The sequence below is a fragment of the Anopheles stephensi genome, chromosome 2 (genome assembly GCF_013141755.1).
Source record: "Anopheles stephensi strain Indian chromosome 2, UCI_ANSTEP_V1.0, whole genome shotgun sequence".
Classification (NCBI taxonomy): Eukaryota; Metazoa; Arthropoda; class Insecta; order Diptera; family Culicidae; genus Anopheles; species Anopheles stephensi.
The window spans coordinates 20,527,581-20,546,735 of NC_050202.1; the positions used below are offsets into that span (position 1 = coordinate 20,527,581).

Genomic DNA, 19,155 nt, shown 5'->3' on the forward strand with positions numbered 1-19,155 from the left:
CCCGAGCGGCCGGTAAGTTGTGAGTGGTCAAAAGCCGGCCATCCCAACAGCAGCACAACACGGTCCGATGGGATTAATTTATGAACTGTACTAGACGACGCTGGCTATATATTTGCTATATCGGAGCTGTGGGGTAACGACATTTTGGGGCGTTTAAGTTGACGATGACCAGGGACATTCAAGAAAACATGATTATGATCACTCATCTGTGATCATGATAGTAATGATTCGGTGGGAACGCTTGCCAAGATTTATATTCCGAATGTGTGCAGAATGGAGATTGTATCTTACGATCAAAGTTCTTCCCAGGAGCTCACCAAAACATTTTCGAGAGACTCCTAATGGATAGTGAAAAATAGATGGATTTTCTTCACATAGAAGGGACTAAAACTTCCCAGCTAAAGTGAAACTAATTTCAGCTTAATTTGATCCCTCAAAGTGGAAAATTAAATCACGTAAAACTTTCACACCCCATCTATCAACCCCGCCGTGTGATGATTTCCCTGAAACTTCATCAATTTTAGTTCTATGTATCTCTCCGAAACGGATTACTTTCCGAAAAGCTCTATGGCAGTGGATGTGTGTGTGTGTGTGTGGATAGCATCGCGTACAAAAAAAAACACAAACCACAAACGCTACATACCTTCTCACGTAAGCTCAAGATGCTAAATGGCACTAATGTCTGTCAACTGGCAGCAGACACCGCAACTAACCCTTTTCGCCGGCGACAAACTCGATTAAAGAGAACAATTCAATTTGAAGAAAATCGCTTCAGCACAAGTTTTCGTACGATCCAACTATTCCAGGGTGTGCGTGTATGTTCGGGAAAATGCTTCCTTTTAGCGTACGTCCTTCATAACGAAACTTTCTGACTCGTGAAGTCATTGCTCTTAATAATCCGTTTCCGACTAACCTGCACGTTTGATGTATGTGCCTGTTTCCCCGTTCCAACCGTGGTGAAAAGTTAGGCCGAATAATTCATGCAACATGAACATCAAATGCAAACACAATAATGAGCGAATGAATTCGAGTCGCACAAATGGCTGCTAAATGCCATTCGAACAAACTTTATTCGTCGTTATCGAGAAGAGAGGAAGCAGAAGAAAAAACGTACACTACGCAAAGCGAAGTTCGTTCGGTAAAGTTTTCTTATGAAGTATGCCTCGCTCTTTTAAAGCTCGTGTAGCTTCATAGTTTTGGCTGTCTATTGCTTCGGCCGTACCAGTACCATAAATAACGATAGCGGAGCGATAGCGATAAAACAATCGTCCATGAGTTATGAATAAAAAATGCAAATTCTGCTTTTCTCCCACCGAAAAAAGATGGCCGCGAAAGGGAAGGCGAAGGAATAAAAAATGTAGTAGGGCGAAAAGAAAAACCAGACAAATCAAGCAATGAGAACCGAACTTAATGACAGCACTCAGTCTTGGCTTTCATTTCTTGTGCGGAAAAGCACGAACATTTAAAGAACGAGCAACTATCTCTGTCGCATGCATTGGACCTGCCATACTCCGTGGGACAGATAACAGTCGTTGTATTGGTGGTAGTAGTAGTAGTAGTAGAGAAAATCCCCTTTTTTATTCCCCGTTCTGTGGCAAGAATCAGCGTAAGGATTGTTTTAATTATTTGCCAGCTGCAGCCAGCTTTTGCTCAGCAAGGAATAAAAGCAAGTAGGCAAAGGACGAAGAAACACGAAACTTGTGCCTTGATTTTCGGGTGAAAATTAATTTACCACCACCTTCATGGCAGCATTGCATTCACAGAGCGAAGGAATAAAAACGGCGGTCCCCGTGGGAAAATAGTATTAAGACATCACCACACGTTTTGAGCGCTCTCTGGGACGGATGGTTCTTGGCATCGCTTTTCCAGACGAACTTTACCAAGAAACCCACAGCAACCAAGTGAGAAACGGCGTGGGAAAACATTCTTGCCGTGGGGAAAAAGTTTCATTTCAGTGAAACGATGGTAGGAGGAAAATCAAAGATAAAATCCAACACAGGCATCGTTGGAAATGGTCGCTTGAGCACGGCTGGAAAATCTGGTGAAGGTGAAATGGAGCGTTCACAGATTTGCAGTTTCTAAAGAACAGAATGATGGATTTATGTTTAATTTCGAGTTTACCATCGTTCCGAGCCAAGCATAGGAACGAAGGAACAGTTAGTCACAATACCTAAGATCAATATTCACGAGACAACTTCTAATTGCCTACATTTAGGGGCGAATGTTTTGACACGAGCGCGATTTGATTACGATCACAGTTACGAGATGACGATGGAAGTTATCATTTGGGATGTAACGAGTCCACTGTTTTTAAAATTAAGACTAAAACAATATCCAGAAAAGAAAATCAAAAAGTTTTCCCTTTACAAAAGGCAACTGATTAGAGCTCTCATCTTCTCAAATCTAAATAAATCATCATTAAACGATCCAACAAAATTATTTCGCTCAAGAGCAAAGCTCCACTTACCTTCATTATCGATCGTGAAGATACCGAGTCCATCGCCACCCTTGATCGAGTAGGTAACGCGCGAATCCGGCCCGGGAAGGTCGGCATCCTTCGCTACCACCTGCATCACATGCGCACCGGACGGTTTGTTCTCCGCAATCGCACCCGTGAGCACGTAATCCTCAAACTGTGGTGCGAACCGATTCTCGTTCACATCAATCACCTCCACAATCACGGACGTTTCCGACGACAGCGAGGGCGTACCACGATCGATCGCTTTCACGATCAAACTATGCACCTGCCGCTCCTCGAAGTCAAGCATCCGTGCCGTCCGTATCGTACCGGACTGTTTGTCAATCCGGAACGATCCCTCCCCATCACCATTCTCACCGAAGCTGTACACAATCTCACTGCTCGTACCACTGTCGAGATCGACCGCGGACACTACCGTCACAAGCGTTCCACGGGGAACGTCCTCCCGGATGCGCACGGTAAGATCCTGCACCGAAAACTCTGGCGCATTATCATTAATGTCATCGACGGTAACGCGTACGAGAGCGTCAGAGTACAGGGCGGGTGTGTTCTGATCACCACCACCATCGGTGGCGCGTATCTTCAACTCGTACACCTCCTGCCGTTCACGATCGAGCGGTGCCACCACGGTTAGTACGCCCGTTTCCGGATCCACCCGGAAGTCTTTCGTGTCCGTCACGAGACTGTACGTTATTTTCGCATTCTGACCCAGGTCTGCATCGGTTGCATTGACGCGAAAGATGATCGTCCCATTGATTGCGTTCTCGGTCACGCGGAAGCTTGCCAGTGATTTCTCAAACCTTGGTACGTTGTCGTTCTCGTCCAGGATGGTGATAGGCAGTATTTTGGATATGGATTTCTGTGGCTTCCCTAGATCGTACACTGTGATGTTGAGCAAGTACTCGTCCTGTCGTTCACGGTCCAAATATCCGATGATCTTCAGCTCACCGTTGTCCGGATCAAGCCGGAACACAGAGTCATCATCTCCACCGGAGATACCGAACACTAGTTTCCCGTTGTAGCCAAGATCGCGATCACGAGCCTTGATCCAGGTTATCGTCGTTCCGAGCGGAACTGACTCATTTATCTTCACCTCAAGCGGTAAATCGACAAACTCCGGTGCGTGTACATTCTCCCCGTACCTGCTAGGCATCATGGCGAAGTCATCGGCAGCACCACTTACACCTGCTTCCCGGCCGGGCATATTGTTGCGTTCTGCCGCGGCCATAATCTCCGTCAGCCGCTGTGCAACGCCCGTTTCCCGACACTCAAACGTAGCACCATCTTCTGCCTTCAGATTCGCACCAAGGTTTCTCCTGTTTCGCACCAAACTAATCTGAATGCGGGCAGTGTCGGCGAAATGCGTTCCGTCCGTTGCGGTAACGTTTAGCTCACGCTGCTCCATGCCCACATCGTTCAGGTCGCACCCAACAGAAATGATGCCCGTCACTGAGTCCAGATTGAAACAACCGTCTTCAAAGCCGGACAGTAACCGGTACGTTACCACACTCCCATAGTCAAAGTCGAGCGCCGAGAGCGTGAAGATCTCCGTCCCGATCGGTGTGTACCGCGGTATCCTACCAAGACAATCGATTCGCTCGAACTGTGGCCTATTGTCGTTCACATCTCGCAACTTGATCACCAACTGCATCTCGGTCTGCCGTCGGTACGGTAATCCCCAATCGGATGCCCTCACCCGCAGCACGTACTCCCTGCGCATACTCTCATAATCGAGCAGCTTCGACGTCCGTACCGTGCCGGAGAAGTGATCGATATCGAACGGCACATCGTTCAGATTTGCTATGCTGTACGAAATGTAAGCGTTCTCTCCCAGATCCTTATCTCTTGCGGTCACCTTCGTCACCGACGTCCCTGCCGGTTCGTTTTCATCCACATAGATCGTCAGATTCGCGGTCTCGAAGATTGGATCGTTATCGTTCGTATCCTGCACATTGATTTTCACCTTCGCTGATGATTGTTTGCGCGTGCCAGGATTACCCTGATCGATCGCCGACACAGTGAGCGTGTAGAACGCCTTCAGCTCCGCATCCAGCGGTACGGCCGTGTACAGCATACCAGTTTCGGGGTTCACCCGGAACTCGCCACCCTCATTACCGCCAACGATCTCCAGGAACACCTTCGCATTCTTGCCCTCGTCTCGATCGGTCACCTTTAGCCGTATGACGGGCGTGTTTGGCGGTGACGTCTCCGGTACGGACACTTCGTATATTTCCCTATTAAATACGGGCGCATTATCGTTGATATCTGCCAACCGGACCGGCGTTACGATGTAGCTCTGTTTCGGCGGTACACCACGGTCAACAGCACGAAGCGTTAGGTTGTATCCCGCCGGTGCCGTCTCGCGATCCAGCAGCCGGTGGACCTCGATCACGTACTCCCCCGGACGATCCGTGGGTTTGATGCGGAAGTGTCCATCCGGATCACCGTCCACGATGTCGAGGCTCTTGATCTGTCCATGCACACCCTTATCCTTGTCCGTCACCCGCACGATACCGAAGATGTTTGTGTTGGAATTCTCCAGTATATCCGGCAACGCTTGTACGTAAATATCCGGCGCGAAGAGGTTCACCTGCGGGAGGAAAAGGGGAAAGGAAATTGTTTTAATAAAGAAGAAAAGGCTTGGCTAACTTCCTGCAGCGTGAAGCGAGCGTAAAAATTTGATTAAATGCGTATGATCTCAGGATAAAAAAAATCGAATCTTCCGGATAGATAGGATGTGAAGCCCATTAAGAGCGTTATGGAATGGGTTGATTATCTAAAGGGAATCCAAGGGGAACCGGCTATAAAGCATTTTTACGACCGTTACTAGCGGGTAGTTATGAGTTTTATTTCCACTGCTTCAATCATACCGAAGCGTACAGATTTAGATTCATTTAATGGAGCACGTGAAAGGCAGGAAGAGTACGTCGTAGCGGTGATGCAGTTTTCCAGCAGCGGCAGCTGCAACTGCCATCGAATCGTTTATCCACGCATCCAAAACAAACAAACAGCAGCGACTTCCTCTCTAAAAGCAAAACAAAAAACAATCATCCAGGCCTCAAAAGCGCGCACATTCCTTTTTTTGTTGTTGTGTGAAACGGAACAGAACAATATTCTACGCTCACCATCAAAGCTAGTCAACCGTAGGCCATAAAAATCAATTTATTATGCAATTTTGCCTTTGCAAATGCAAATGCTTCGCCTCCAACGACCAGTCTCCAACAAAAACCAAGCCCATAGAACTCGGCGAATCTCGACCCAAACCCAAAAAATGGAGAAGAAAACCCCGGGAACCTCCGGGGGAGTTGTTACTGACATTCTCCGGGTTCCCGTATATACCTAGGGCAGCGTACCAGCGTACGGTTAAAACCACATCAAACTCGATATTTGAAAGGACCCAGCGAGAAGAACAGTCAAACAAAACAAAAACTCTTCTTATTCTCCTGCGCGAACGCTACTGTCGAGGTTGTGGTAGGCGGTAGTCACAAAATGTAAAATTCAAATATCCAGAAAAAAAACGGTTGAAAACCCCTCTGACCACCTTCATATTCGAAAATCGAGCAAACGGGCCCAGCTGTACCCGCCCGTAGAATCGCTGAACTGCAATGATGACCGACATGGCCGATATAGAGTGTTTCTAGCATGGCCGAAAAACTATTCTTATTTTATCGTCCCGCACAGGAGCTAGTTCTGAGGGGTGGACGAGATGGGTTGGAGAGTACCACTACTGCCACTACTACTAATACTGGTCCTGCTGCTAGTGACCGTTTATCACAATGGGACATTTTTGTTGGTGGCCGTCACCGTAGAGCCGGAGGTTAAGCGAGAGCGAACAAATGGTGGTTCGGTCGTTGCGGTATTCGGTTCGACTGTGGCCAGATGAAGCTGTGTGATACATGCGATACGATCGAAGCATGAAGAAAAACGTTGCTCAAACTAACCCAACATTTTTGGACAACTTTTCGTGTTTCGGCTTAATTTGTTTTGCCACCAGTGCATTCGAATTCTTGCACACCAGTTTGCAGCTTCGGTCACACGCCTTGAGTGTGCCGTTGGGTGCAGATTTTTCGAGAGAATATTTTTATGCGATCATAATTACTGCACATTCCCCACTGCGGCGGAATGTCAAAGTCCAGTTTCGGCAAGCATTTCTTCAATTATTACAGTGAGCAGTGACACACCCGGGCGCTGAAGCGCATTATTAAGCGTTCCTTTCCAGCATTGCTTCACACGCTGACAAAAACAAAATGCATTTCGAAACATTTAGCAGCAAACCCTCACCCCGATTGCGCCTGGACAGTGTTACCCGGGCTCTGTCATGTCTGACGAAATAACTGGCAAATGGTAATGGACGAAAAATGACAAAACATCACTGAGCACTGAACTATGCCAGCCCCCTCCCCCGGACGGGGCGTCTGGATAGTTTTACCCCACGGCGTCCACCAGTGGATAGCCCGGCCGGACCGATCGACCGTTGGGTGACAGTAATGGAACAAACGTACGGGACACCGGCACGGCCAAAGGTCAGTCCTTACGGCAGCCGCGCAGCAAAACGATGATCAGGCGTGGTGAACATTAATATTGAAATTCCTTTCATCTTTCGAGCATTCTGCATTCTGCACGGAGAAGAAACACAGAGCCACACCGTAAGTATTTCGGTCCCGCCTGGATGTTCCCTTTTGCTAAAACTCGCCCCGTTCTCCGTGTCCGGCATGTGGCCGGGTAGCTTTCGAGATGAGATATTGGCATGACCCATTTTGCGAGAAGCCCTTTCGGGAAGGGAAATGATCTTCTTTTTTGTTCTGCTTTGTTGATTAATGCTTCGGTGCCGTCGCACCGAATCGTACGGATGTGGCATTCTTGAAGGTTTCGTCCCAGTGCCACAAATTGAAAGGAGCACAAGCACGCACACACAGACAGATACAAAAAATCACTTTAATGTATGAGATATTTTGCGGCGATGGAAAACAGACCAAATCGTTCCGTTTTAAAGTGGCACGCATATTTCACATTTGTTTCATAAAAAATATTATGAACATGGTGACATTTATGAAATGTGTCCGTTGGGGAAGGAATACAATTTAGCAAAGATAAATTATGTGATACAATGTTTATGCAATCTCTTTTATATACACTTTTACGTCGTTGTAACCTTTATTGAAATAGGAAAACAATATCATGAAAAAATAAAAGCACCACAAAGCATTGAAATTCAAAAGAGTATTATTAAAGGAAAAGAGGAAAAGTAAAGTACAAAAATAATAACACTAATCAAATGAAACTAATTAACTAAAAATTTAATAATAAATAATAATACAAATTATACCATCCTGGGACAGATTGGGCAACTAATAAAATCTACTAATATTCTTGAGCAACTAATAAAAATTCGAATTTAGATTCTTTTTAACAAACTGTAAAGAGGCAAATGAGTTCTCAAAGACCCAAAGCCTCTATGAATAAACGATTAAAACAATTTAACTATCAATTTTATCTTTGAGAAAAGAAATTAAGACAGAAAAAGTATATTTTGAACCAAACCGTCCTTCATTAATTAAAAAAATATTTTTAGTACAAAACAGAAGATAATAATCGTCATAACAAACAGCGGACAACCCATTCTCCGGCTCCGTTTGTGAACAACCCAAACCTAGTTGGATAACCCTGCATATGCAAATCCACCGTAAAATATTGTCAACCCCAGCAGGCCATTTTTCATCCCATACAACACCACGCCAAACTGTCCAATTCCATGCGTTGGGGTCCACACGATATGCAATATTTTTCATCATTTTATTGATTCACTCACACACACACACGCACGGAAATGGTTTATCGAAAAATACTCCAAAAGAGCTTTTAGGTAACTCCTTAGGGGTGACAGAAACCGTTTTTACGCTGGCGTACAATAAGTGGGAAACGGTAAACAGTAAGCTGCAAATTAAATGTTCTGCGGCTGGCAAACGGGAGATAACTGGCTGCGCAAAATATCGGCCCGGACCGGAAAAACGGTTTGATCCTAATTTAGTATTCCCCCAGGGGCAATAAATAATTGAGCTTGAATTTATTTACAAGCACCGACCACCGGGCAATAATGTTTTGAAATTGGAGGGCAAATTATTATTTTCTCATAAAAAAACGGAAATAAAATGTAAAACAAGCTGCTGGAGCAAATGAGTGAACATGCCAAATGAAACAAAAAGTCGGTGGTCAATAAATTTGGACGTCGTTGTTTTAACAAGCAACATTGTTTACAGCCAACACTTCATTACTTTCTCAAGTGATTTATGCTTTATATGGTAACTCAAGTTTAAACAGTTCGAGCAAGGTTTCTAAGGGAAGAAATCGAATGTCTTGAAAGAACAGGATATCTTTTAATTTTATAACTACGTTTCTTCCTTTTATTGAGAACAGTGAGCACATCGAACAGGAGCTAAATTCGAATCACACTTGAATGCACCGGATGAGGGAAATTCAAATTCGGATGAGGGATGATTCACTTCTTGCGCTTAGAGACCAGAGCAACCGTTCTAATGATGTTTTGACCAACATGGCTATTGTTAGGTAAAAGCGCCAAAAATATCATCAATGTATAAGCAAATGACAATGATATATAATAGGTAGCTAGGATATGCGATAGATCGCGTCAACAAGGAAAGAATTTAATTAATAACGAGACCTAGTCGACATTGGATGCCAAAGACTCACAGGTGACTAGTACTCGTTTGCCTTCCACTAGGAAGTAATAGTTGATTTCAGAAGTGTGTCCTATTCCAAGAATCTGACGATAGCTCTTGAATGCTCTTCTAAGTAAAAAAAATATTGTGAAATGGCTATCGAAAGGCTTCATCAGAAGAACCACACGAAGAAGGTGGTGAGACAAGTAGGCAATTTAGTAAATTTTCCCGAAAGCTCACAGAAAGCGATTGCCATATCGAAAAAGAACATTCTAATAAAGCTGACGCACCCTTTCCAATGTCACACCCGCGCTGCTAATCTGAGAGAGTTTGGCGAAAGGTTCGAGAAGATTTGGTCGAAACGAATCCGGCAGTACGCAAAGGGTGGTAGGCATCCCTATGAAGATCTCTTGATGCTGATGTTTTAAGGATAGACTTTAAAATCAGAACCACAACCTTCCATGTCTTGGCCTGATTGCTAAGACCACAAAAGAATTGAAGAATCGTCCTAGGACTTACCTGTAGAACCTTAATCTTGACGCGTGCTTTGCTCGCCTGATTCCGGCTCGTGGAACCAATGCCCCGATCGTTCGCCACCACCGTCAGCTCGTGCAGTGCCCGTTCGGTGAACCTTAGTGGGCGCGTCAGCGTGATCACCCCGGTCGTCGGATGCACCGCAAACTGTTCCGTCTCATCCAGGATGCTGTAGTAGATCTCCCCGTTCAGCCCCAGATCGGCATCCTCCGCCACCACGTGCAGGATGCTCTTGTGCAGTGGCGTATCCTCCGTGATCGCTACCGCATACTCGGTCGGATAGAACAGTGGGCTCAGATCGTTCGCATCCAGCACCCGCACATCGATGAGCGTGTCCGCTTCGAGGGTGGTGCGGCTTTTGCCCTCACGGCGCGTTCCCGTCGCTTTCACCTCCAACCGATAGCTATCACCTTTCTCCCGATTCAGCACGATATTGTTCGTGCGCAGCCGGATCGCGAGAAAGACAAAGTCGCCCACCAGCCGCTCCTCCGCCTTAAAAAACCGGTCCTTATCGCCGGCCACTATCTTGTACCGGACCTCCAGATCGGGCGTCACGTGCAGGCCCATGCGCGGTTCGTTCGGGGGCTGCACCGCGTACGTCTTGATGACGCTGTTCTCCGGTATCGACACATTGTAGACCGCGTGGGCAAAGTGAAAGCTGTACGGAGGTGTCCGGGGCGATGTGGAACGCTCGTGGCGGGCCAGCTCCGGTGGTACGCTCGTAACGTCATTGCTAGTGCTAGCGGCACCAATCACACCGCTGCTGCTGCTGCTGCCGATGTAGGGAGCGGGGTCGCCTAGAGCGCGCGCTATCACTTCCACCAGCGCTAGGAGGAGAAGTGCAAGTAACCGCGCTCGTGGCACTCCGCCCACACCCGGTATCATCTTCAGCTTGCCGTTAACTCATCTTCGAACGTCAGCAGAGCATCTGTAAGGAAGGAATGAAAAGGAAGGAAAGAAAGCATTAGTAAGGGAAGTGTCACACGCACAAGCATCACAAGTGAACAACCAAAACAAAGAAAAAAAGGTCCCTCCCAAATCCCATTAGTTACTGCAATATCTTGGGACGTGATGTCCCGGGAGAATTCCGAACCGGATAAAAGGACATGATTCGATAGGTAGAATTACATCAGACGGCGCGTCCAACGCTACCAAGAACACACGCTGACCGTCGAATGTCGAAGATGCGACAGTGTCCTTCACGTCTGGAGGACATATTCGACAGCAACGACCACTTTATTACGTTTCCCGAGCGGCCACCCATCCTACCGCACAGTTGATTGAGTAAAATAGATGAATGAAATCTTATCACCAGCAGCCGAGCGTGGTTTTGTTTTGCTTTCGTTTCCAGCAAATCAACACAGCGCACACATGTGCAGTGTTTATAATACACACGTGGTTTGCCAGGAAGCGTAACGACCACTTCGGGAGCTCCCGGGAACTCAAACGACCGGAACCGCTGGCACGGTCGTTCAAGTGCACGTTTACGAGTACGCGGAATACGACTCACTAAACGATTACGACACAGCACACCGAAGAGTTTGATGTCCTGCTTTTTGCGTGGCTACTGATGTCGTTTAACTTCGCTGGAGGAAGAAGCTGTACACTGTACAAAGGTGATTGCTTCCAGGTTTTAAACGTAATCGCACCAATGAAGAAATAATTGGAAGGATCCATGTTTAAACTTGCTTTCGCCAAAACGTTTGACAGCTCGGCCAACGCAAACCCGGCGACAGCGGCATAATTAACTTTCTGTTTTACAGGCCACTTTTACACAGTTTTACGTACCACCCCGTTACTCCAGCGACATAAGCGGCTTTCCCGGAGAAAAACTCCATTACCGTTTACCGGGAAGCAGTGCAATTGAAATTGCTCTCAAACGAAGCCATTTTAATTCTGCATAAAAGCAGCTATTTGTTTTTCTTAAGTTCCCGGGAAAAAAACAATACCAGTACATCATAATGGACCATTTTTGCCTGCCTTAAAATCAATGTAATCGCAAAACTTTCCACAGTACAGCGGCTGTGGAGTTACTGCCTTTCGTAATCAAATTAACTTTCCTCCTCCAACAAACAATCCTTCCCCGATCAGAATTCATGAATGGTAAACGACGCTTTCGGTATCGGCACAGATCGGATCACATTAACGGTCCCGCGGCACTGACATCACGTCGGGCGGGAGGGCTATAAGCGACGTTCCAACACGTCCTCTGGGCGGACGTGTGTATACGTGACCTGGGGCAGGGCCTTTTTTGTTCGCCATTATTTCTTAATGCTCTACTTTTCCTGGGCAATGTGGGATGGGAGCAAATGGTTCGCAGGACACTACACATGGAACTTTCGAACGGAGCGTCTTTAATCATGGCAAACGAGTAAGCACCCTTCGGTGGCTAACAAGCGTCCAACAACACTAGCCCTACAAATATCCACATTCAATAATTCGAAGCATGCCCAAATCCACTTCTTATCGATGTCGCACGATCATACTCGTCCACTTTAAGGGGGGAGCCTTCAAGCAAGGAAGGAAAGCGGTGGAGTCGTGGCAGGACATAAATTATGTTTCTCTGCACACAATCACTGGGGGTAAGGGCGTGCGACAACTCCGACAGCCCTAGAGCCGAGGACGTGTGCCGATCTCAATCGAACGTCCAACCCCAACCAAGGGTGGAACCAAGAAATACCATCATGATTAAGTTGCAGGAACCGTAACACAAAGTACAGCGGCAAGTGGAGCGTGTGGTGATTCGGTGCGGGACATAATTCGGGTTTTCCATTCTTCCTACCGTGGTTCTGCTATTTTTAGTCCACAGTAGGTGGTTCAGATCCGGACTGTCCAGCTGGAGTTGGGGAGAATGGGAGACCGCATACACTTATCTGATCCCTACTCCTTAGTGAGTTTCACAGGAGAGAGAGAGAGGCTGTTTTTTTTTCTTGCTACCAGAAAGGATCTGCGGTAGAGAGTGGCGTTAGCGGAGTGTCGGGTAAGATAAGGCAGCATAAAACATCCACACAAAAAAACCACCACGGCTATCGGTTCATGAAAGTGTCCAGTTAGCGCGATAGCAAAGCAAAGCACGATGACGAAGCATTCGGACGCAAACAACACTAGAGACACCAGGGGTTCCTACGGCTTTCGGCACGGTGGGAGGACCGTGTTGGAGGCATGCTTCGAAAGCGTTTTATTTGTTCGATCAGAAAATTGGATACGATGTTCGATCGTTGTAAGGTGGATGCTGTTTAAAAATAATTTGAGAAAAAAATCATTTTATTTGGAAAGTTGGAAAAAATATACTCTCTGATGTGCTTGATGGTCTCGCAAAAAAAAAACAATATTAAAATTTTGTAAACATAGGCATTAGAGGATATTTATTCGTAAAAGGAACTCCTAGCTTATGCCTGTCATTTCCCGCATACTCGACTTAGTCGACGGCACGATCTGGATGGGATTTGAACCCCGGTCCTGCCTTGCCGCTGTAGACTCTTGCACCAGAATTTAGAAGAATTCTCCTGCTTATTCTGCTGCTTCCTTCGCACTACAACCTCGAGAGGTCCCGGCCTGCCATTTCCTTTAGAAGCCAGGCTAGAAGAGAGGTCTCGGGCTGCCCCATTTAGAAAGATTTAGATAATAAAATAAGCCCCAATTTATGCAATTCGAATGACAAAAAACATTTTTGATGTTGTGCTCATGATATTACAGAAAACAAAGAAAAATTTCTCAAGAATTGTGCTATAAACCAATACTGATCTAGTTTTATCACGATTTTATATGCTATAGGAGTATATGTTTTACTACTTTTACTACCCCTCAATGTATTCATAACTTTAAACCGCTTCTCCTTAGGTTTATTTAAGCTTCATTTATCAGATTAATTTACCTGAAATGAAACGATTTTTAACCAGAATGAATATCTATATTTCATCAGACTAAAAACTGTCTAAAACGAGTCGTAAAGTATGCAATTCGCACGACAAATAACGACTTTGAAGATAATATTGCTTTAATTTCTTCAAAACATCATTTCTTTATATTTTAAAATCCTGTAAATGATGGACCTGGATCAAACAAGCTTTTTATAATAAAAATTTTAATACCTCGTCCACATAATATACATGTTGCTAGCACACTGATCTTCAATAATAACCGATCATGTTATCTCAAAACCTATTCGAATAAAGTATTGACCATTTCAAGTGCTCGTCTGTGCCACTGTGTGCGCAAAAAAAAAACCCGGTAGCGAATGATAAGGCGACAACGTCCCACAGCATGCGGGGAACCAATATCCTAGCAGGCCGTACCAGCTAACTCCTAACGGATGCAGTCCGGAGCCGGACCCTTGGGCGATTTTATTATCACAAATATATTTCTTTATTACGTTATCCTCGTAATCGTAGATATATATTTTGCTGAAGCCCATGTTCGATTTTCTGTCCCCGGTGCTAGTATGTGTGTGTGTGTGTTGCCAAAGAATGGAGCACACATATGGAGCGTCCTGGCTGGAGACAAATGGCCTGATGTCCGAGCAAAAATGTCATGTGTGTGTGTGTGTTTGAAGATCGATTTTTTTCTCTTCTCCAACATTCCCCAAAACAAATGGAAACATGGATAAGGATTCTCTCTAGAGATATGCGCTCGAAATTCAAAGCATCCCCAACAATGCTTTAGGCGCTGTGCTTCGATTCTAAAATCATATTTGTAACGATTTACTCGTTCAGTGAAAAGGGACCACCGACACAACAAAACCAGAACAAGATGTTTTATTGGGGAAGTTTTCTCGTGCTCCCATCCCTAACGATTCCTCGTCGGAGGATGGAAAATGTTGGGATCAAATGAAAATGCACCCAAATACGATTTGGAGGACAACGAGCCTGATGTATTTGGGGAAACTCGCTTCGATTCTATTTTATTGTTTCTCTCTTGCCGTAGGTCTGTAGAATTCATCAATCTTTGAGCGGGGTTTTCTCGCTCCCCCGGATCGATCTTCGATTATTCCCGATGAGGAAAAGATTCGCACTAGGTACAGGAAATGTGGTACAACACTAGGCGAAGGCGAATCAGTGCAAGAAAAAGCGCTCGGGAAGGGAAAAAAGAAGCCAGCCCAGGCGTGCGACATACAACTGGTATCAACTTTGGCCAAACATTTTGCACTTTTGCTGTTGTTGCGAAAAGTTAAACATGAGCGGAACGGCGTAAAAAACAATCGCAACCAATTTGACCTATACCCCTCCGCCCGCATCGATCTTGAACGCTGGGGCAAAGGAAAAAGCGAACGATGGATAGATGATAAATTGTCACTGCTTCTGGAGCAGATTTTTATTTTCCCGTCTGCTGTCCCCGGATGGCTCGCTCTCGAGACCGCGACAGCTCCCGATTGCTGTGTGTTGCAACTTTGCCTTCAACAAAGTGTTTGCAGCAATTGAACTGCTTCATGTTTCGTGCTCTATTTTATGTTTTTCCTATTCGAGTTGCGCCCCCCTGATGTCCCAGCCCCGCTGCTCGAAACACAAAACGACACGTACCATGTTCCAAGTATCAAACAGCAACGACGAGCACTTGGAAAGATTACTGTACTGAAGGTTACGCTGTTGTGCTTTCAGTTTTTTTTTTTTCATTTTGTTTTTCATCTTGTTCTCTTAAGCGATCCTCAAATGTGTTATACTTTGTACTACGAGTCAGATGACCACTCTACCCGGCTGACATCTTCATCTTCCGGCGGAGAAGAAGCCGTCCGTAGCCGGAAAGATGGGCCCAAGGGTGGCGGAAGGTTCATGCGATGCACAGCTTAGAAACTTTATGACCGTGGAACAACGGTTGCGTTTTGTAAAGTTTTGCAGCAACATGGCATGAGCAAATGAAATCAATATTTTAAATGGCAACAATAAATACGAATCTTTTTTATGCGAAACACATGTTTATTGAAATGGAAAATAAAAAGAACAAAACATAACTTTAAAGTTGTTCAAATTAACTAAAAATGCATTTGCTTTATATCTTAAAACACATTAAGTAAAAAAAGACTTACAACTCTAACAAAATAATATCTAAGAAATGCAGCGAAAACGATAAAATAAAATAGTATAAATGAAACAACATGTAAATAACGAAAATTAAAAAAAATTATTGAAAAATTAAACAAAACAATATGCAACAGATCTATAGGAAACAATAAAATCATAAAGAAAAAGTTAAAGAACAACCAAATCACGGAATTAGTAAGTATAACATAACAGTATCCAAGAGATAAAAGGAAAAAAATAGAACAGTAAAAGTAAAAAAAAAACAACCAAATAATTAAGTAATAAAGAAACTATAACAAGGAAATATCACAGAGATAAAAACAAAAAAAAAAACAAACGAAACAGAGAAAGTAAAACGACAACCAATTAACGTTACTTAAAAATATAAAAAGCAAGATTCAAGATAAAAACAGGAAACAATAAAAGAAAATAACTAAAGAAAAACAACAACTAAATAACGTAACTAGAAAAACGGTATCATAAACATAGAAAATAGATTTCACAGGAAAACAGGAACCCATAAAACTGTTGTGGTGAAATATTTTTCAAGTTTCCCTGGTGAAGAAAACCACCAATGCAAAAAGTTTGAGGCTCGATTGACCGAAAAACCACCTATTCAACCGAAAGAAACAAATCGATCATCTCCGTCCTCCGGATCCGGACATTGAAGCTAGGTGCTGGCAAATAAAGTGCGCTCCTGATTGGCTATTCGTCTTCCATCGTGTCTCTCTATCTCTCTCTCTCCATCCTGACCATTCATAATCCTCCTCATCAGCTCTAAAACTTGGTTGACTTGTTTGAGAAGCGATTTTCACGGTCACTTTTCCGCCTCCCTTCCTATCCCGCCGGCTGTATTTTCTTTTCACCGTTACACAACGAAAATTGGGAATTTATCACACAGGGACACAGGGCCAACCGATTGGCCTGATGTAATGGGAGTGCTCGGGCAGTGCGACGAAAAAGATTGTCCCGATAAAATTGGTTGACCATTTATCATAAAGAGGAGACAGCCGGGTGTGTGGGAAAAGCGGCAATAGCGCAACCGTGTAACCATTATTGTTGTCCAGGGGTTTTCGAGAGGTTGTGTATGTGTCACCAAGGGAGGAAAATGGTTTCGAGACGGACAGGAAAACAGGGAATGAAGCGGGTCCATTATTGGAACGCTTATAATGCGCTTCGGAAAGTCGTAAAATTAAGCGGGAGGCGAAAAATTTACTATGATACAAGCGAAACCCGGGGGAGATTGATCTGGTTTGTGATGTTAAAATGGGGTGTGAAGAAAAAGTGAAGTAAATAAGACCGGGTATTTTCTTGCGAAAAAAGAGGTTTACTAAAGATTGAGGAAATAATTTGAGGGAAGCGCGAAGCTTAACAGTTGTGTAGTAATTAAATGATTATTAAAAGAGAATCATAGACCTAAACTAAAACTTTACTAGTACTCTTTGTATCTTCTTCTTTCTTGGTCAGACGACCTCTTAGGTCATGTCCGCCATTTCTGGTTTACTAGGCTTCTTGATACCATATAGTTGGATAGTCAGTCCTGTCTATGGGGGAACGGCCCAGATGGGATTTGCAACCCGGTCCTACCGTGTGAAGACCGGCGCCGCTTTCACATCTCAAAGAACCGTCGGTACTCTTTGTACATGGAATTTAATCTGAATTAATAAATTCTAAGATCTAAATCTAAGATCGATTAAGATCAAAGTCTTAGCCAAATAAGAGCAATTCTATTGAATAAAAAGTATCCAAGCGATTCTCTGTTCAAGACAGCAGGAGCGCTAGAACCGGGTGTCGAATCTTGTCCGAACCATTCAGCTTATCTGATTTTTTTGTATTCGTCAAGAACTACATGGAAGCATTGCTGGGAATGATCAATTGAAGGAAGCCGCAAATGGTCCGAGTCCTCTTGAGACGCTCGGAGTGAAAAATAAAATGAAAAAAAACCCTTTTTATCTTGGATTGAAAACAAATGATTTACAAGAGATAAATTTAACTGTTTTTATTAAATATTTAAGATAAGTTAAGCATCGATTATTTTACAAGAAGCGAATTTTGTGCATTTCAGCAATTACACTGCAAATAAAAATTTCCTACTCTTCCTAATAAACCATTTTTTTACCTCTCTTCTTCTTTGGTTTTTATCTGTTGACTATAATGCTGTCGTGTGACATTTTTACATATTTTTACATTAATTTTTTTAATAGTAAGAAATATTTATGTAAACTCTTCCATGTAATTTTATGTCTCAAACACATTTTCAAACAATTATTTGATTCATTTACTACTTGTTGTTATTGTTTTCCGTTGTCTTTTCATTTGTCTCAAACACATTTTCAAACAATTATTTGATTCATTTACTACTTGTTGTTATTGTTTTCCGTTGTCTTTTCATTTGTCTACAAGGGTTTTTATTTTCGTGTCGCATTTCTTTTAAATTGTAATGCGCTCTACCATTTCCTGCTATCGTTCTATAGTTTGTTAAAATTTTCCACTTTATGTTACAATTTCTCTATTTTTTGTCTTACATCTACTGTAAACTCACACAAGTAAAAATGTTATGCATTTTTATGGTGTGGCCTAGCCTTGTTTGGATAAAACATTGTGATGGTCTTTTGATGGTTGCCATCCTTGAATAGAAAACACCCACACTCTTTAATGTATTCAATATATTTTCATTGGACTTTTTTTTAAACACAGGCACTAGCAGTTAAACATTCCATTTCCTGAAACCTCTGAGGCGAACATATGGTCCAAAGTTTTTATTTCCATCCGTCTGTCATTCGAAACCATCGCTAAAGAGGACCCTTCAGGCAGAGCGCACCTTCCCCAGCCTAACCAACCGTAACGTCAACTGCACGCTTCGCCGGGTTTCGAACCGAAGATCTGCATTTTCTGCATTCATTAAGACGCATCGAACGCGCGCGCCAGATGCAACCATATCGCGTACTGTAAACAGTACCTCCGCCCCTACGTCCCGGACTCGAGAACCCCCCGCAGTATGTGTATCTACCAATCGATCAATAACAAGCACGCCTAAAGAAATAATCAATTGCTGGCCTGTCCCTCCCCCATCCCCCACCCCCACGTTTGGGATGCATTACCTCTTTAAGCGGACGGGCAGACAGAAGGCAGTGATTCAATGGCCCACTTTATCAACGCCTTCGGATACACGGAAGATGAAACTAGCTGGAACTTCTTGAACGATTCACCGTATTTCTATTTGACATACACTTTGCGATGGAAACAAAACGCTTTTAAAATATAATTTGAAACATTCACACCAACTCTCACACACACACACACACACTTACAACACCTTTCCCTTTAACACAGATAACACTCGAGAAGCGCTCTTTTTTGCTCTCTTCGGCTTAAATCTACCATAAAATGAACCTTCCACCAACACAAAAGGGCTCGCGTTTTTTCGCCTTTTCTCCTATCTACTATATTC

At 44.0% G+C, this 19,155-nt stretch overlaps 1 protein-coding gene across 1 annotated transcript in view; it reads right to left on the reverse strand.

Moving 5' to 3' along the window:
- Positions 1–19,155, reverse strand: part of LOC118504283 (fat-like cadherin-related tumor suppressor homolog) — a 269,118-nt gene that overhangs the window by 88,550 nt on the left and 161,413 nt on the right. The window contains 2 exon segments of the mRNA XM_036038558.1: positions 2,468–5,069; positions 9,676–10,618. Coding sequence (XP_035894451.1) covers positions 2,468–5,069; positions 9,676–10,575 — 3,502 coding nt within the window. The 5' untranslated portion in view covers positions 10,576–10,618.